We start from the raw sequence: 20799 nt of genomic DNA, 5'->3' as shown, positions 1-20799 counted from the left end.
GCTACCCCTCTGATATTTGTGAGTTTAGGAGTCAACCATTTAGGAAGGAAATCACTAGATGACCAATTACACAGTGTGAATTACCCATACAAATAGCAAGGACTTAAAGCAATAGTTAGAGCAAGTAGTCTGCAAGCAGTCCAAACTTAAAATATGTTCACATACATGAATACTGTAGTCTTAAACTAACACAATTGTAGAAGTCACAATCTATTTGAGGATAATTCACTAAGGAAAAAAAGGGGCCAAATTCATCAAATAAAACTGCTGAGAACAGTTCATGCCAATTTACTCTGAGTAACTACAACTCATGTCAAGTTTTACTGAGTTCTGGTTTTTTTTTAAATCTGCACATACATCCACTACAAACAGTTTGATGGCAGAAGGAAGAACAAACTCATTTCACTTGTAACGTAAAATATTTTAGCACAGGTCTTCAGTGTAGATGATTTAGCAATATTAGACCATGACTATGGAAACAAGTTCAAAACCATGTTCTGATTGGTAGATTAGGTTTTTAAAGTGATGTTATTGGCATTCACCAAGTCCTGATGATACATATCTGGGACCTCATCACTGAAAGAAGAAAAAGAAATAGGCACTACTCAGACCTTAATCTAAATTCCAGCAAGACATCCACCCCTTCTGTGCATCACAGACACACGCTGAAGGATCGCTTTGCATGACCGGTATACTCAATGTCTTCCTGTAAGATTTGAGCTACCTGTCCTGTAGCAAACAACCTTTTCTCTTAAAAGACCGACATTTGTTTTTTCTGTCACTCTCTGAGCTATTCTTTTCTGGCATAATTCTATATAGAAACTCTGTGTTTTCAAAGTGAGCCATTGTTAATGATCCAAACTGACTTTTGTAGATTTCTAAGCATATACTTATACCAGTAAGCCACACTGGCTTATGCATTTCAAGGCTATTAGTGCATTCTAAGGTGGATAAAGGCATTCAGAAGGACATATATGCCAAAAGTCTAATCGTTCACATTGTGCCACAGACTACTGCTTTTATCTAAAAACTTCTGAACAAAGCCAAGAACCCAGCAGTAAGAACAAAAACTTTATAAAAATAAAAAGCACAAAGAAAAATGTCAATGCTATTCTGAGTGAAACCTTCCAACTAGAGCCCTATGCAGATACAACATTTGTATCTATATCCTATATGCGATCTGCAAACATGGTCCACGGATATCCGCATCTGTGGATGCGGATATCCATAGATACAAAGTGGATATCCACAGATTTTCAGGGCTCTATTTCCCTGCAATGTACCACTTGTCCAATATAGACTATAAACTCCAGCCAAAAAAAAAAAAAAAGTTACCTACCTCTTGTAACTGTTGTTCTTTGAGATGTGTTGCTCATTTCCATTATAAATAGATTTGTGCGCACCGCGTGCACAGTCGCCTAGTGGTACCTGTTGGGTCGGCTCAGGCACCCCTGGAGTCGCACCTTCATGGCACCACATATAGGTCCCTCCCGCCTCTCCAGTTCCTTCTTGCCGGATTACTCTGACAGAGGGGAAGGCAGGTAGGTCTTCAAATGGACATAAGCAACACATCTCAAAGAACAACAGTTACGAAAGGTAGGTAACCGTTTTTTCTTCTTGGAATCAACATGAGCAAGCACTCAAAGTAGGTGACTCCTAAGCCTTACCTAGGAGGTGGGGTTGGAGTTCATGGACTCGCTAATTGAAACACCACTCTGCCAAATGCTGCATCATCCCTGGCATGCTGGGTAATGGCATAATGAGAAGTAAAAGTGTGGACCGAGGACCATGTCGCCACTCTACAGATCTCCTGGAATGGGACCTGGGCCAGGAATGCTGCCTGTGGAGGCCTGTGATCTTATAAAATGTGCCATCAGTGCAGAGGCAGGGATCTTTGCTAAATCATGACATGCTCAGATACAAGACGTGATCCACGATGATATCCTTTGAGAGGAGACCAGGAGACCCTTCATCCTGTCTGCTACCGTGACAAACAGCTGGTTCAATTTATTAAATGGCTTCATTTGCTCGATATAAAAGGTCAATGCTTGCCGAATGTCCAGGAAGTGGAGCCTCTGCTCCTGGCAGTTAGTGTGAGGCTCAGAGAAAAAGACTGGAAGAAAAATGTCTTGCCCGGCATGAATTTGAGAGATGACTTTAGGGAGAAAGGCCGGATGCAGCCAAAGCTGCACTTTGTCTTTGTAAAAGATGGTATAAGGAGGGTCAGATGTGAGGGCTTGAGCTTGGACACCCTTCTAACTGAAGTTATTGCAACCAGGAAAGACACCTTCCATGACAGACAGAGTAATGAGCATGTTGCTAAGAGCTCAAATGGAGGCCCCATCAACCTCGAAAGCAACAGATTAAGGTCTCAAGCTTGTGGGTATAACCTGTCCATTCCTTTAAGAAAATGACACACCATCGGGTCTGAGCGGCCTGCCACTTCTGGGTGGAATGCCAAAATGGTGGCCAGGTGAACTTTTATCGATGAAATCGACAAGCCCTGCTGCTTTATATGTAGCAGATAGTCCAAGATAAAGGGAATTGATGACTATATTGGAGAAGTATGACTCTGCGAACACCAGATCAAGAATCTCTTTCACTTGGCCAAGTAGGTCACCCTGGTGGATGGTTTCCTACTGCCAAGGAGAACCTCCCTAACAGGATCAGAGTATGTGAGCTCTACTGGGTTTAACTATGCAGCTTTCAAGCTGTGAGGTGGAGAGACTCGAGATTAGGATGTTGGAGCTGGCCGTGGTACTGGGTGATCAGGTCTGGAATTAAAGGGTGGTTGGGGTGTCCATTGACAGCTCCAGAAGCATGGTGTACCAGTGCTGGCGGGGCCACACTGGCACTATCGCTGAGGCTCCTTCCCTCCAGATCTTGAGAAGAACCTTGTGGACAAGTGGGATAGGTGGGAACGCGTAGAACAGGTGATCTTTCCAGGGAAGGAGGAACGTGTCTGCACAAGAGCCCAGACTGTGATTCAGGCAGGAGCAGAACTGCAGGCACTTCCTGTTGCTCTTTGTGGTGAACAAGTCGACCCGGGGAACTCCCCACAGTTGGAAAATGTTGTTCACCACCTCCAGTCGAATGGGCCACTTGTGCTTGTGGAAGGATCTGCTGAGATGGTCTGCCAGCTCGTTTTGAGATCCGGGAGTATTGAGTGGGCTAGGCAGAAGTCCCAGAGCTTTAGGGCTTCCTGACATAGGGGAGAGGCACGTGTTCCACCGTCTGTTTATATAAAACATTGCTGTTGTATTGTCCATCAGGACTGATATGCATCTCCCTTCCAAATGAGCTTGGAAGGTATGGCATGCCAGATGAATTGCTCTCAGCTCCCTGACGTTGATGTGAAGCGACAGCTCCACTTGGGACCAGAGGCCCTGAGTTCCGAGCTCTCCCAGGTACACTCTCCACCCCATCACCGACATGTTGGTAACCAGACACAGCGAGGGATGCAGTTTGGAGAAGAGGACCCCTGCGCACACCACTCGCGGATCGAGCTACCGCTAAAGAGACTCGAGCACCCGCGGTGAGAGTATGACTACTTTGTCCAGACTGTCTTTGCCTAGTCGATACACTGATGTTAGCCAGGCCTGGAGAGGTTTGAATCTCAGCCTCCTGTGTTGTACTACGTATGTACAAGACGCCATGTGTCTGCGCAGCTTCAAACAATTCCTTGCAGAAGTGGTGGGGTATTCCCTGAAGCCTTGTATAATGTTGTGCATAGTTTGAAAATTAGACTGTGGTAAGAAAGCTCTGGCTTGTCCTGAATCTAACACTGGCCCTAAGAACTCTATTCTCTGAGTAGGAGATAGAATCGATTTTTTGCACGTTCAACAGGAGATCCAGCCTATCAAATGTGGACCTTATCAAGTTGACATGTTGTTCCACTTACACCTTGGAATGGCTCTTGACTAACCAGTCATCAAGGTATGGGAATATCTGCACCTGCCTTTTTCTCAGGAAGGCTGCTATGACTGTCATGCATTTGGTGAACACCCAAGGGGTTGGTGACAGGCCGAAGGGGAGAACCATAAACTGATAGTGAGTATGGCCGACAACGAATCTTAGAAACTTCCTGTGGGACGGGACTATGGAAATGTGGAAGTATGCATCCTTCAAGTCAAGGACGGCATACCAATCCCCTGGATCCATCTGGAGCCCCAGATTCTGGGCCACCCTTCTGAGAAGCTCCTGGTGGGCTCTACTATCAGCTGGGGCAGGTGCTGAGGATGTTCCTGCTACTGTTTCATCAAGTGAAGATGATGATGAGGCTCGGGCTGGTAAGGGACCTTCCCGTCTGAACTCAATGTGCGCCTGGTCATCAGTATTGGCGCCCATCTCAGTGCCGACTGCAAAGCCGGTAGCAGTGCTGGTAGCAGTGCCAACGTCGGCACGGCTATAGAACTCTCTGGCCCTAGATGGTGCTCATCCATCTCAGGCAACAGAGAGATCGCCGTGAAAAGGACCCCTGGGATTGGTGGTATGCTGACGGTGTCCAAAAGGGCCACTGCGCTGGCCATGGCACGGGTGGGAAGGGTTGTCCCATTTCCAACCTCTGAAGATGCCACTCCACACGGTGCTGGTTCCTTCTAGATACACAGGACTCTGCCTCTGAGTCTGATGCTGAGGAGTCCAAGTGCACATACCGTGGTGGCGCTGTGCCTGACAGTGCCGGGGTGAGGGCAAGCGGTGCCACATCATCGCTGGCTTATCCCTGATGGTACTGGAGGTCTTTGCGGTGCTGGATGCTTCCTCTTGTGTTGGTTGGGAGAGTGCGGGCCCATTAGGGCTATGAGGCCTCTGGCTGCCTCAAAGGTCTCTGGAGTGGCGGGGAGATCGAAGTCCTCCACTTGACTCTCATCCACTGTCGTGGGACTCTACGGAACCCTCTGCAGGCCTGGAGTCAATCATATTGCCTCAGGCACAGATGAGATGGATTGGCCCGGCACAGTTGCGCTCCGCTAGCAGGCTCATGCTCAGTTATTTGAGCAGGTGAGCTCCCTCTGTCCGTCTTCCTATACTTTTTGTGAGGCGGTGGTGACTGTGAGCGGTGCCGGGCTTCTGCACGTCAGGAAGTCTTCAGTGCTGGGGAGTGATGGTGCCCAGGTGACCCCAGAGTCCATCCTCGGTGCCGCAACGTCTCTGATTGAAGCCAGTGCGCTACACACTGCTGCTGAAGTACCAGTGCCAGGTCCATGAGGCTCAACTCCAACTGTGGCCGCAGGGCCTGTGGTCCTTTTCCTTCTTAGTGCGGGGGTGGAATCCTCTGCAGATCTTGTCCTTATCAGTCTGGTGGGATTCCCCCAGGCACTTTAAGCAGGACCTATGTGGGTCGCCCTTTGGCACTGGCTTTTGGCAGACCCCACACAGCTTAAACCTCTGGAACTGAGGCATGCCCTGACCCCAGCCAGGAGAAGGGAACGGAGAAGAGAACCCTGGGAGGGCTCAAAGGGGATGAGGTTCAAACACTATACTATGCTCTACTAAAAACTATTAACTAACTGTTGAAACTATTTTCAGGTAGGAACAATGAGTACACTAGGGGATCGTTCGAAAACAAGAGAGAAGAGAACGCTTCAACGACCGTCACTGGCAGTAAGAAGGAACTGGAGATGCGGAGGGTCGGTAGGGCCCAATATGCGGGGCAACTCCAGGGGGCACCTGAGCCGACCTGATGGTACCGCTAGTGGAAAAACCTTCTGGTGAATGTGCACGCGGCACGCACACACCTATTTGGAATTGATATGAGCAAGCACTCAAAGAAGATGTGTTCTTAACTTGGGTTAAAATGGCAGTCAAGACACAGCAACTCAGCTCAACAGCTCAAATTCAAGCCTAAAGGACAGCCTGAGCTAGAACCACAGCTACTAAACTTAATGAAAAGTTGAGTTACCATGTCTTCATTGCCACTTTAACCAGGGTTAGCTAATGTGAGTTACAAACGCAGCTTTTTTTGCAGCATAGACATACCTTAACGGTGGTATCTGTGTTGTCTTCTCTTTACTGTACAGCCTTAATGGCGCTCAATGATAAAGTATTCTAGTTTAAGAAAATATTTTCTACTTGCTCCATCTCAGGTTTTCTTGATGCATTTTGGGGAACCAGAGTTACAGCATTAAGTGGTTGGGGGGGGAGGGGCGCGGGGGAAAGCATTGCTGCTTATTTTTCCAACAGCACCATAACTTTGCCACATTGGGTACATCCCATGCTCTCTGTTGTTGTTTTTCCTGGTAAAATGTGTAGCATTCATCTGTAAAATGCAAACCATAAGAGACACAACAATGTGTACCCTTGTTGCTAGAACCTTAAATTTTTGAATTTCCTGACTGGCTAACGTGGCTCACTGCAATTTTAAAATTAGATGTAAACAACTTTTTGCAATTCATATGTTTCAAATAAAATAAAAACAGTGTGATTTTTAGAATACTTTCACTGGGGTTTGAAACCACATTTCTGGGACTTGTATTTGTACTATTGTTCATTTAACGCAGGACAAATAAACTTTAATCAATCTTTAATATCAGAAAGTAAAAGACACTCAATATATTGCTAAATTGCAACTCAAAAGTGCTTTCTTGTCAGTAATGTGGCAAATAGAACTGATCAAAAAACATTTCAGCAAAAATTCAAACAATGAAAGTTTTTGGTTCTGGTTAAAAAGTCCAAAATTCTCTACAGAAAGCAGACATGTTTTCCTTAAGTTGAAAACCCATTTTTTGCTGAAATACTATTTAGATAGAAAATTGTTTACTTCATAACAAAAGAACATAATATAGTCCTATACATTTCTTCCTTACTTGGTATGGGCAGAACTTTGGCTGATTTTGCTCTTTGTCATGAAAACGTTTGTCACCGTAAGCCTCTCATACCGTACAGAAATATTTCTCTAACAAACCTGTAAGGGTGATGTCATCATCTTCTATTATTTGCTCTTCTGCAACATCCAGGGAACTCTCAGTAATCATGTCACTGGATTCATCAACGCAAGCTAAGCCAGAATAATTGTGTAGGAGGTCTGCACTAGGAATATGTTCCACAATGACAGCAGGGAAAATGGATGGATCACCAAGCTATAAAAAGGAGTATTAAAAGAAAACTATTTAGATTATTTCAGAATTTAATGTTTGTCTATCTGGAATATTTCAATCTTAATCACATCTATAAAGTGTTACTAGAACATTGATATTTGTTCCTGACAATCTAATCAACCAGCAATCCCTCAACATGCAAATTGGCACAGCTGCAGAAGGTGGTCATATAACAGCAAAATAATCATTAGAATTTCTAAAAGGATTACTTTGTACTGAGCAAGCACATTTATTACAAAAATAATTGAGAAACAATTAATGTATATCCCCATGACAACATTTTTACAGAGTCACTTTTCAGAGTAAAACTGTACTTCAAAAAATGGACTGGGCAGAGGATTAAAAAAACACATTGTAGGGGATAACTGCACTGGCTGGAGGAGTAGAAGGGAGGGAGATGTTTTCCAATTAATTCCTATGGTTCTATTAATTTGAAGCTACTCTGTCCCTCCTCTGCACCGCAGTATCCACTCTTTGTCATCACCCCACCCTCTAAATTTCTATCTTGTGTCAGATGTAAAAGAAATGAAGCAGCTGGAGAATCAGAAACATGTCAAGCCAAGCAACAATAATTAGAAGACGAACATTCTTTCAAAAGGCAGTCCCCCAACAGGAAGAGGTTTTCAGAAAGTGAATGTTACAACAGAGAAAAGTTTTCTAAAGCTAATTTTCTAAAAGGTCATCTGCAGGAAGAAATTCACTAGCTGATGGTAGCACAGTTTGTTACAATTATTTCAAGATTTCTTTCAGCAATCTCCATACTACAAAAACATAGAACACTATTAATTTGACAAATTAAAAGAAAGGTTATGTGAGTGGGTCCTTCTGTAAACAAAACAGCGTGTATGGACTTAGGGCTAACATATACTTCATAAGAGTACAGTATAGATTTGTGCCCTAGTTCAAGCCATTTTTTTTAACCATTCAAGAAAAAAAATCTTATGATTGTGGTCATAATCTGATCACAGTATGCAATTCAAGTTCAAGAAAAACAAAATATATTCCAAGCCAATGATTCAATATAAATGATGGCTATAAGGTCAAGTATCTCTCAGCAAAAATCCAGGAAGGGAATTATTGGTAGCACCAAGTGCCATTAAAAGTTTTGATAGGCAGGAATTAATATTTTAAGTCATTCGGTAGTTTTTAAAAATAATGTTCTAACAACAATTGTTAATGGGTAATAAGGCTCAAATTAAACAAAATCCCTAATATATTTCAGTGGGCTTCTACTGTTAAGAGTTAAGAATTCAGTAGACGCAAAAGCCAATTATGGAAGTTCAGCAAGTAAGTTCCTCAAAATACAGGAGTCAAAATAAAATAACATCTACAAGAGCAATAAAATGGTCAAAAAGCAGACCTAGCTAAGGTCCCTCAGGCAGTTCTGCAAAAATTAGGACGTGAACAGGTTAGAGCTGAGGAGAGGCCTGTCTGAACAAGAGTGACTCCAAGAGAGAAAGGGCACAAAGTCATAGCATCAGAAAAGATGACTGCTGCTAAGCAGTTCAGTAGAATAATGAGCTTCACTAAGACTTATTAATGAACCCCAAAGGAGTGCTCTCATGTGAGTCAATAGAATCAGTCTGTGTTATTAATATTAAATCAAAACGGCTCACAAAACTATTATCCCATTTAAGAACCAAGCCAGCTAATTTTCTTAATGGCACAAGACTAGATAGAAACTAACCAGTAATCTGCCCTGCAGTTTCCCAAACTTTGGCCCACAGACCACTGTTGGTCTTCAGAGATCTGGCTGGTCACATGGTTTGGGGTCTATTTGTTTCCACAACAGATATGAGGGGAGTTGAAATGAAAAGCAAAAAAGGCAAAGGGACAAAATAACGTAGTAAAAAGAGGTAAAGTCAAATTCTTTCTGTATGTTTGAAATTGCTTTATTTGCCCCAGGGTGTTATGTGATCATGAACTGGACAGTAAATGGTCTCCAAGAGACAACTGCACTATTGAGATATGGTCCAGGATATGAAAAAGTTTGAGATTCCCCAATATAACCAATACCAAGGCATAAACGTATTGTGAAAACATGGAAAAAATGTTAAAAAAGAGTATTAAGGTTGAAAAGTCAAGCACTCAAAAAATTTAAAATGCCGGAATTAAGGTTGCGTGACACAAAGGCATCCCCCTCCCACATTTCAAGTCTGTTATCCAAGGCATGAGGTATCAGAACTTTTTAAAGCAAAGGCCACGAAAACTTTTTAACATGAGCAAACCAACTTATTTTTCCCTCACCTCATTCTCAGAAATGGCTGATTCATTTGGCTGAAATTAAAAAATGAGCCTGAGGCAGACACCTTAAGCCCAAAAACTTAAAGTCTCGGAAAGTTATAAGTTAGCTTGGCAGAATTCACATTTTTTTTATTTTTTTTTAAAATAATTTTGATGGATAATATCAATGATTATTTTTAAGCATTTTTCCCTATATTTAGCTATTTAAATGTTCAAAGTTGCAGGAAATTATGTTGGGGATCAAAAAATAAGGGGTCAGATAATTATTTAATAACAGCAGATGTTGAAATTAAAAAAAGTTAAACTTGTATAGCCTCTAAAAGCACAAACTGTCAATATCACATGTCAAAATATACAAAGTAAATATCCTTAAGCCACGCAGGTTCTCAAGCAGCATTTTTCTTACTTTGCCTATCCGTAAATTTCTATTATTATCAATGGAAATATTTTTTCATCGATTTGTGTGTGTAAAGTGAAATCAACATTTACCAACAAAAATCTAACCCTTCCAAGCCTAGCTATAAGCAACTGAAAACAGGACTTTGTAGTGAGAAGTGTCGTGCAACCTTAATAATAAACAGTGCTACCAGCCCCACCTATAATATATATATTGTGCAATATACCACATCCTCTCATATCATTTGCTAATACTGAACATTTCAATGATTAAATGCAAACTCTTCCTAAATTATCAGGGTTTGAAGGTGATGCCATGTTTATACAGGAAAAATATTTTCTCTAGATTTGAACGGAAGTCTTGGATTACAGTTTTGAAAAGTAATGCATGAGCCCCTAAATTATAAAGTCCCATCTACATTCAAGGAAAACTATGTTAGCCAGAATAGTTTCCAAACTTTCTTCCCAGAGTAGAGCTTATATGTTTTCAACATTGCTGAGTAGGCCTTATGAATGGTGGGACTCCCAACCCAAACAAGGCGGAAGCTCAAGATGCTGGAATGGGGAGGGCAAGAGGGTGAGGAGGAAATGAAGCCTTAAACAGCCTCCTCTTGCAATCCTGTTAGAAACAGATTGTTTGATAACGAAGTGTACCTTCCCTTATGGTTCTGCTGTTGCACTAGCTTGGTAGCTGAAAATGTTGCTTACTTTATTTGCCCATAAGGCCAGCCTTTCTCATTAGCATCTTTCTCTATAAAAATGGTTCTGGCTCAACATGCTCTCTTCTCCAATGGCCTAAATTTGTGCCACTTCCTCAGCCTCCTCAGAAGCAGAAACTAAGGCACTGGTTCTCAAACTTTTGTATTGGTGACCCCTTTCACACAGTAAGCCTGTGAGTTTAACTCCCCTTATAAATTAAATTACCAGTACTTTAAAAATATTTAACACTATTTAACACTACTATGAATGCTGGGGGAGAAGCGGGGTTAGGGGCGGAGGCTGACAGCTCGCGACCCCCCCATGTAATAACCTCACAACCCCCTGAGGAGTCACTAACCCCAGTTTGAGAACCCCTAAACTAAAGAAAGCAAGTAAACTATATTGTTGTTATTCTTCAAGGCAGTAGGTTTTAAATAATTACTTTGCTTCAGAAGAATAAATCCAAAGAAACGCTTTTTACTAAAAACAAGGAAGAGTATTTACAATTTAGAAACAATTTTTGTGTAAATGAAATTCTTGTCCAGAGCTTTCTAAGGTCCCATCTACACTGCACAGTAGAAGTTATTGTGCTGTGGAACCTGGCTACAATAGGTCAGTTATCTGTTCATTTTTAAAATATCTTCAGTCTTGCACTATCAACAGGACTGAACCATATTTTGACAGTGTTACTGTACTGCAGCCTTGAATTTTAGCAGTCTGGAGGATTGCTCAGGAACATGATTTAGCACAACCTACAATTGTGTTCTGACCATGCCTGGGGACTACTGTCCCGAATACACCTACCATGGTAGTTGTAACTAAATATCCCCAACATCTCTCTCACCTATAGAAGTTGGTCCAATAAAAGATATTACCTCACCCACCTCTCTCAAATATCCTGGGATTGATATGGTTACAACAACACTGCATATCCCAATACAGTAATTTATACAGTGCCAAAAGACAGTATTAGGATAATTCTTAGTTTTGCCCTATGCTTAAATAATTATTTGAGGAGCTTAGTGACACACACTGTTCAGGAAGGAAAAGGTGAACGTAATGAAAAAGCTGGAGAATATAGAATATAGAAAATTATTAGTAATAGCCATGCTGTCATATGGTAAGTAAACTTGATTTAAATAAATTATAGTCTTAGAAGAGTAGGAGTAAAAATCAGCAACACATTTAAAAAAAAAACAACTATCACTTTTTGGGTTTGCATACTCATAAGATGCAAAGTAAAGGTTTTCTTTCCTGCAATATTAAGAATAGGAAGCCTGCAGCAAATATTCTGTAATTACTCACAGAAAATATATATACACTTGTAGGCTTTAGTGAAAAATGAAACTTTGTAAAAAGAGAGGGTTTTTTTATTGACAAAATTATTTTTACATTGACTGCACTTGCAAATTTCATCAATAAAATTTAATTCACCCTCTCCCCCCACACCCCACAAAGTTCTAATGAAATATACTGATATGTAAGTGACAAGAGAAAGAGGTAATTTCATCTCAGATTTTCCATACCCTTCTCAATAATATAACTGGAGGAAAAGTACTTGGATCCCAATAGAATAGAAGATTGAAACTACTAGTAGTTGTGTTATTTTAAGTCACAGGAGCAACTTTGTACAAATTATGAATGGCAGAAGTCTGATAGAATTACTAGTCAGAGATCCTCTCCTTCTTTGATGGAGACTGCCTGTGAAATCAGAATTGTCAGCTTTTGACAAGGTGTCCACCACACCTAGGCACATGAGATTAACAAGTCTCACAGCAGCTTCTGGGGAGCAGATAAATGTGGTGTGTTCCCCATGGAACTGGAAGCCCGTGAAGGGAGACCTGAACCATGTCGTCCTAGGAACTTTCTGAATATAGGAGTCCTCCTCATACAGAAACTGACTTCAGTTCCATCAACCCTGCCAAAGACAATCCATCCTTCCAAATTGACCCACAGCCAGATTATCAGTCCCAGGAAAGTGGGAAGGGGACTGAGAATCTGTCTGAAAGATACTCTGCATGGAGATGGAGAGTAAAACTTACTGCCCGATCCAGAGGCCCTGTGACACCCAAGTTGAGAGGGGCTATCTGCAAAGTAAAGGAGACTACTGAAGGAGAACATAAGAAACATAAGAACATAAGAACATAAGAAAGGCCGTACGGGGTCAGACCAAAGGTCCATCTAGCCCAGTATCTGTCTACCGACAGTGGCCAATGCCAGGTGCCCCTGAGGGAGTGAATCTAACAGGCAATGATCAAGTGATCTCTCTCCTGCCATCCATCTCCATCCTCTGACGAACAGAGGCTAGGGACACCATTCTTATCCATCCTGGCTAATAGCCATTTATGGACTTAGCCACCATGAATTTATCCAGTCCCCTTTTAAACATTGTTATAGTCCTAGCCTTCACAACCTCCTCAGGTAAGGAGTTCCACAAGTTGACTGTGCGCTGCCTTTTATTTGTTTTAAACCTGCTGCCTATTAATTTCATTTGGTGACCCCTAGTTCTTGTATTATGGGAATAAGTAAATAACTTTTCCTTATCCACTTTCTCAACATCACTCATGATTTTATATACCTCTATCATGTCCCCCCTTAGTCTTCTCTTTTCCAAACTGAAGAGTCCTAGCCTCTTTAATCTTTCCTCATATGGGACCCTCTCTAAACCCCTAATCATTTTAGTTGCTCTTTTCTGAACCTTTTCTAGTGCTAGAATATCTTTTTTGAGGTGAGGAGACCACATCTGTACACAGTATTCGAGATGTGGGCGTATCATGGATTTATATAAGGGCAATAATATATTCTCAGTCTTATTCTCTATCCCCTTTTTAATGATTCCTAACATCCTGTTTGCTTTTTTGACCGCCTCTGCACACTGCATGGACATCTTCAGAGAACTATCCACGATAACTCCAAGATCTTTTTCCTGACTCGTTGTAGCTAAATTAGCCCCATCATGTTGTATGTATAGTTGGGGTTATTTTTTCCAATGTGCATTACTTTACATTTATCCACATTAAATTTCATTTGCCATTTTGTTGCCCAATCACTTAGTTTTGTGAGATCTTTTGAAGTTCTTCACAATCTGCTTTGGTCTTAACTATCTTGAGTAGTTTAGTATCATCTGCAAACTTTGCCACCTCACTGTTTACCCCTTTCTCCAGATCATTTATGAATAAATTGAATAGGATTGGTCCTAGGACTGACCCTTGGGGAACACCACTAGTTACCCCTCTCCATTCTGAGAATTTACCATTAATTCCTACCCTTTGTTCCCTGTCCTTTAACCAGTTCTCAATCCATGAAAGGACCTTTCCTTTTATCCCATGACAGCTTAATTTACGTAAGAGCCTTTGGTGAGGACCTTGTCAAAGGCTTTCTGGAAATCTAAGTACACTATGTCCACGGATCCCCTTGTCCACATGTTTGTTGACCCTTCAAAGAACTCTAATAGATTAGTAAGACACGATTTCCCTTTACAGAAACCATGTTGACTATTGCTCAAGAGTTTATGTTTTTCTATGTGTCTGACAATTTTATTCTTTACTATTGTTTCAACTAATTTGCCCGGTACCGACGTTAGACTTACCGGTCTGTAATTGCCGGGATCACCCCTAGAGCCCTTTTTAAATATTGGCGTTACATTAGCTAACTTCCAGTCATTGGGTACCGAAGCCGATTTAAGGGACAGGTTACAAACCTTAGTTAATAGTTCCGCAACTTCACATTTGAGTTCTTTCAGAACTCTTGGGTGAATGCCATCTGGTCCCGGTGATTTGTTAATGTTGAGTTTATCAATTAATTCCAAAACCTCCTCTAGTGACACTTCAATCTGTGACAGTTCCTCAGATTTGTCACCTACAAAAGCCAGCTCAGGTTTGGGAATCTCCCTAACATCCTCAGCCGTGAAGACTGAAGCAAAGAATCCATTTAGTTTCTCCGCAATGACTTTATCGTCTTTAAGCGCTCCTTTTGAATTTTGATCATCAAGGGGCCCCACTGGTTGTTTAGCAAGGAGGATTGGAATTGGGCCAAAAGCTGGAGAAAATCAGTCCCCACTAACTTGACTGCACTGTTCTGTGAATCTGTGCTATGGCATCTCAAATCAATTGACAGGCCACCTGCCAGGCAATGAGACTGCACTTTCTGAGGTCCTCCCTCCCTCTTGGAGCAGTGTGAAGGGCCAAAAGTGGCAGTCAGAGCGTAAAGATCCTGTAAGAGATAGCACCAGGTCTGATCCACTAGCACTACCAGACCTAATGTACCTTTGGGAAGGTACAGTGGCTGCCAAAATGCAACTGTTTCAAGCCTGGAACTTCCTAATCACAACTGCAAGGCAGTGAAGGAATGGGGGGAGGAGGGGAGAGAAGAGACAGAGGAGTCATAGAGTAAGACCAGAAGAGACCAGCATGTCATCTAGTATGTCTTCCTGTATGGCACAGGCATCAACACCACTCAACAACCAAAATTAAACCAAAGTATCAGCCTCTGGGAGAACAGACTATTATGTGCCACAGGCAGGAACTGTGGTAGGGAGCATATCTGCCGGAATTGGAGCCTCTACGACGGGGGTGGGCAAATTACTGCCCGGGGGCCGCATCCGCCCCTCCAGATGTTTTAATACAGCCCTCGAGCTCCCGCCGGGAAGCAGGGTCCAAGGCTTGCCCTGTTCTGGTGCTCCAGCCAGGGAGCGGGGTTCAGGGCTTGCCCCACTCTGCGCAGCTCCTGGAAGCAGCGGTATGTCCCCCCTCGGCTCCTACACATAGGGGCAGCCAAGGGGCTCCGCACACCGCCCCAAGCGCTGCCCCCGCAGCTCCCATTGGCCAGGAACCACAGCCAATGGGAGCTGCAGTGGCAGCATCTGCAGACAGGGCAGCATGCAGAGCTGCCTGGCTGCACCTCAACGTAGCAGCTGGATGAGGGACATGCTGCTGCTTCTGTGAGCTGCTTGAGGTAAGTGCTGCCCAGAGCCAGCACCGCTGACTCCCTCCTGCACCCCAACCCCCTGTCCTAGACCTGATTCCCCTCCTGCCCTCAAACTCCTCGGTCCCAGCCCAGAACATCCTCCTGTACCCCCAACCTATCATACCAAGCCCAGAGCCCGCACCCCCAGCTGGAGCCCTCATCCCCTCCCGCACCCCAGCCCCCAATTTTGTGAGCATTCATAGCCCGCCATACAATTTCCATACACAGATGTTTCCCTCGGGCCCACCCCTGTTCTAGAAGTACAGCCTAATTTCAGACTGATGGTACTCCATGCAAAAACAGAATCATCCCTATTTAAGCAGGATCTGTTCTGTGTAGCAAGAGAGTCTGTAATCCTATTAGTAGAGTAAGCACAAGCTAACCCACGCTATTTTCAAGGCTGTGACAAAGTTTTTATGCTATTTGTGCATGGTCACACTTGCACACTCCAAAAAGGACCATTGAGAAAGCAAAAAAGAGCATTTCCTAAACAGAAATGGACAAAGCTGGTAAGGGAAGAAATCATATTTCCTGTTCATGTAGAGTCATTTAAAACTTAAATTGGGTGACACCAATACTCAAAGCTCAGCTAGAAAAAAAAATCTTTATTAGACCAATAAAAATATTTTCAGGGCTACAACTTTCTAATTGGGACAAATAAACAGAAATATCAATTTTATCCATCATAGAAATCAAAACCCTTAGCAATTCTGTATATAATTAACTACCTCCCTGGTCTTACCACATGATCCCTCTGATTTATACATTCTAATACAGCATATTTTTTGGTAAGAATATAATATGACACGTCCGTATTCAATTTCCACTTTAACCACTCAGATCTCTCTCTGTAGAAGAGTGTCCCTTTTTATAAGATTCATTCTCATAAATCAGCCATCTCTAGATTTATCCTCATCTCTTGCAATTGAGCTAAGATCCCCCAGGTTTGGAAGGAACTTGCAGCAAGGTATTCTCAATGAGTGGTCGTTGGCATTATAGAGTTCACTTTTTCCCATTAGTCTGTCACAGTCTTAATTGGGTCACTTTTAGGGCATGCTACAAGACTGTTTTCCTAGGCTTTTTCTAGCGTAGGATTTATTGGGCTTCCAAAATGAATGCCAGGGAGGCATTTGTTCTAAGGCTGAAGAACTCTTAAGGGAGGTTTATATTGCCCTCTTGAAATATTTGATCGTGTTCTTTATGAATGCCTATTTCCATTTGTCTACATCAAAACATATTTAAACAGAGCAGAAACATGCCAGATTCATTTCTTCTCTATGAAGTTGTAATGAAGCATCCTTTCCTTCCTCAGCATTCTCCTCTGCCATTGGCTGGGAAAGTGAGAACAACAATAAATAATGCTAATAAATAAGGCTTGCTTTCCACTAAGTTTATGGAATTGCAATATTTGAATCCCTGGGCTGTCATGAACTCTGGAAAAATACAGGGAAGGAAGTTACATTGCCAGAACTTCCACCCAAAAGTGAGTATGCAGTTCAAACTCAGTTTCATTGGAAGCATGTGACAGTACGTGACAGCAGATGTTAGCCAATCAAAGCCCTTTAGGTAGGTCATGTTAAAAAAAAAAAAGCCATAAGCATGATTACAAAACCAGAAGTATTGTAGAAGGAGAGGGGATAGGTGCTTTCCACACAGAACTTTTAAAAGATATTATGGCCTAGAAAGACAGTAACAGTGTTTAGCAGCATTTTGAAAACTGCCTCCCTGTAATACTGCCTTGCTAAATTTCTTACTAACAAATACAAATCTTACCTGTAACAGGCATTTGAAATCTCTTAAGAGCAGTTGCCCTCTTTCCTCCATAAGTATGATTATTATAATTTGCATTTAAGGAATCCTTCACTATAGTGTCAAGGCAGATTTTACATCATTTAAACACAGGGCCTGGCTTAGATAACTAATTGAAAGAGTGGTTTGAAGGGGATGGAGGGTTTTTCTTTGTAATGTGACAGACACTAGCCTAAATAAATTGTTGGAGTTTAAACTGCTAGTTGCATTTTTGAGTAGCTGACCAAAACCCTTTAACGATATAGTTCAGAAAATAACCCATAAAGTACATACAGTATCCAAGATAACCTCCTGGTAGTTTTTCTGTCCATCTCTGGAGCAGCAGCCTCCCCATATTTATAATCTTATCCAAGTGTATTGGAAGGGTTAAAAAGACTGCTAAATACTAGGGCTTTGGAATTCTGCATCTACCAATGGGATCTACTGGCACAGATCTGTTAACAATGAAGAAATGGTCTCTTCAATACCACAGAAGTCACAAGGTTTTGACTACCAAGCACTTGAACTATTTTCTGCTTTGTTCACACACACTGCATGAAGCAACAGTGAACTTTCGAAACCATGCTAACATTTTCTGTGGTAATAATGATCTCAATGCTTAGTTTAAAAAAAAGAGGGCGACATGTTTTCTGATATTTTTAGAATACGCAAATCACTGACAAACTAATATAGCTTCTTTTTTTTATCTCATACCTGTTGCTCATCCTCCATGACGTTGCTGGCAAATTCAAACACGAGCTCATTCTGTTGTACAACTGCTGCCATAATAAAGCATTCCCAGGTCTCAGTGCCACAGAAGAAAAAAATGCTCTCAAATTTAAAGAAATGGAGACTGTTTCCAAGATCCAGTCAGGCAGAAAAACACGATTATGAAATGAATCAGGTGTCTGGGCCAATAATTCCTGGACAGCCAATCTTCCTGGGTTCTTCCCTGCTCAAATATAAACAAACCCGGGGAAACCTTTCCTGAAATGTTGTCCTCAGTTAGATAACCTTTCACCCCTGAAAAACAAAAATATTACAATGAATAAGTAGTTGCCTTAACTGTACAGCACAGCCATAAAAGTTTGTTCAGAGTGATAATGAGATCCACATCTACATCACATAAAGTCAGACACTCCTGTATCTTTAGAGATCTTATTTTTACAGATAAGAACATGTTTAATTTAGTGTGCTTCGTAAACCATTCAGTTTGTTTCACCAAGTGAGACATGAGTTTCAAAGTGTATCAGATTAAAATAAAAGTAGCATACTGACAAGTAAAAACAAAAAAAGATAATTTAAATACAATAGTTACTGACATTTTATTTTTCACTTGATACACAGCATGCAGCTCCCATACTTGTTAATTAAGTAACTAAGAGAAAATTCAAGGTACAATATAAAATCCCAGAGTGATCTAATAAGTTATTGAATACAACAGGTACTATTGTTTTCTCCTCCTCATTTGCTGGCCCAGTTTTGAAAAGTTATTTTGCCAGTTAAATGGATGATTCACTTTATCTTGGTTAACTCTTAGAGCACAGACTAGATAAAACAAATACATACGCTTTTTAAACTAATCCTTCTAAAATCCAGAAAGCCCTGGAGTTCTCACACTAAGCAGCCTCTCTTTTTAAAATGTACTGTAAATGTATCCTTATCTCTAGCACAGGCTTGCAAGCAACAGGAAGGAAACAGCACTGACCACGTCATGGCAAATTAGAACATGCAAAGAACTGCACGCTACAATAGCAAAAAACAGAAATGCAACTTAGGAATGTAAACAGCTTCATTGGAGGGATATGTGCTTACAACTCCCACATTCTAATTTATTCAGCAGCAATAAAGGGTAAAGGCAGCTGAAATGGGCTCAAAGTGGTAAGCTGTATCACATTTTTTCAAACAGGACATAAAATGTGATCTTATTTATATGACTCATATATTAAGTAAATTGATAAGAAAAAGCTGAGAAACTTTTTTAAAATATAGGCCAAGATTTTCAAGAAATAGGTGCCTAAAGCTAGATGCCTAAGTCCTTATTTAGTGCCTAAATATGGATTTAGGACCCTAACTTTAAGGACCTGTTTTTGAAAATATCAGCTCATGGTTCCATCCACTGCATTAAATTCAGATCTCCTAAGACAGTTTTCTATCAGGGTACATTTACCCCTGGGAGGGACGCAGAAATCTTCCAAGGGGTATGCCAACTCATCTTATTTGCCTAGTTTTACAACAGGCTCTAGAACCCTGAAGCAGGACAGGGATTCCCCATGTACTGCTGCAATAACAGAGGAAGGAGGATAAAAATTCAACAAACAACGTGGGAGCTGGTGGAGTGGGTATTGCAAGGTGGGACAGAGGCAGGATTAAAAAAACCAGTCCTCTCATGTCGCAAACAACATGAATGCCACTGCTAGCAGCTACCACTTTCCAGACGCCCAGCTCTGAAGGCAGTGGCTGCCATCAGCAGCAGTGCAGAAGTAAGGGTGGCACAGTATGGCATTGCCATTCTTACTTCTGCACTACTGCTGGTGGCTGGGCAGCCAGAGAGTTTTTAAGGTGAAACTTGGGATACATACGACAAATCAGACTCCTGAAAGGGGTACAGAAGTCTGGAAAGGCTGAGAAGCATTGTCCTAAGACACAAGTTATATATTAGACATATAGCAATAAACTGTGAAATATGCATTTTGAGCCAGCCAGATCCTGTGGTCATTAAAGTCAAAGGCAAAATTTCTAAACGACTTTAAAGGGAACAGGATTTAGCCATTTCTGATTATTAACAACTATGTTTATATACCAAACTGACCTCATTAAAGGGAGGGGATACAGATTCTTTGGTTTGTTTTACAGTGGAATAAGACAGGGAGAATGAAACTGCCTCTCTATTTCCCTAGCATCAAGAAACCTAATTAGGGAGGCGATGTCATGTGCTATAACTTCAGGAAATCCAACAACTGGGTCTTCCTTTCTCAGGGGACACAGTGTCTGTTATAGTATTCCCTAATTAATTAATTACAATTACATGTTAACAAAGAGGGTAGTATAAAGCACTCAATCTTCCTCTTCCAAAATCAGGAAACCCAAGATTGTACAAACATGAGAACCTCCCCAACTTCTAACTTAAATTCCCCATGAGAATAATCACAGCTCTAAATAAAGGGCATATACTCATCCAAGTTTTCTTAAAGGAAGCCACATGCATGAATATATTTTTTAAAATATTATTTTTAGATTGAAAAATTAAACAAATTTATTTATTTATTTTATTTTAACCTCCCTTACCATTTACGTCTTGGCCTCTCTTTTGAGAAAATGCAAGTGCCAATAGTGTCAGTCATATGCTCACTAATCTCATTTCACATCGGCCACCTAGCAGTCTGTTTGCTGATATTCAAAATGAAGGATACAGCAGCAAAAGTAAAGTACCGTATATATTCATTCATAAGCTGAATATTTTTGGTAAAAAATTGACACATCAAAGAGCAGCGGTCGGCTTATAAATGGGTCTACACAAAAATTTGATGATTTTAAACTCTATGGAATCATTGAATTGAATATTTAATACATTGTTGTTTTGTTTACCTGGAGCGTCTGCAGGCATGGA

General features: G+C 41.5%; 1 protein-coding gene across 6 annotated transcripts in view; it reads right to left on the bottom strand.

Moving 5' to 3' along the window:
• ELF1 (E74 like ETS transcription factor 1) overlaps positions 1 to 20799 on the bottom strand; it is a 148935-nt gene that overhangs the window by 42343 nt on the left and 85793 nt on the right. For 5 of the 6 annotated variants that reach the window (XM_039530340.1, XM_039530366.1, XM_039530372.1 and 2 more), the window contains exons 2-3: positions 17904 to 18212; positions 6905 to 7079 (exon numbers count right to left, since the gene is read on the bottom strand). In XM_039530340.1, coding sequence (XP_039386274.1) covers positions 6905 to 7079; positions 17904 to 17975 — 247 coding nt within the window. In that variant the 5' untranslated portion in view covers positions 17976 to 18212. Of the gene's footprint in view, positions 1 to 6904; positions 7080 to 17903; positions 18213 to 18758; positions 18845 to 20799 lie in introns of those variants that run through there. The other variant, XM_039530348.1, reaches the window with a different exon arrangement.

The sequence above is a fragment of the Mauremys reevesii genome, linkage group 1, assembly GCF_016161935.1.
Source record: "Mauremys reevesii isolate NIE-2019 linkage group 1, ASM1616193v1, whole genome shotgun sequence".
In the NCBI taxonomy this organism is placed as follows: Eukaryota; Metazoa; Chordata; order Testudines; family Geoemydidae; genus Mauremys; species Mauremys reevesii.
This window is presented reverse-complemented; position numbering and strand designations above follow the sequence as displayed.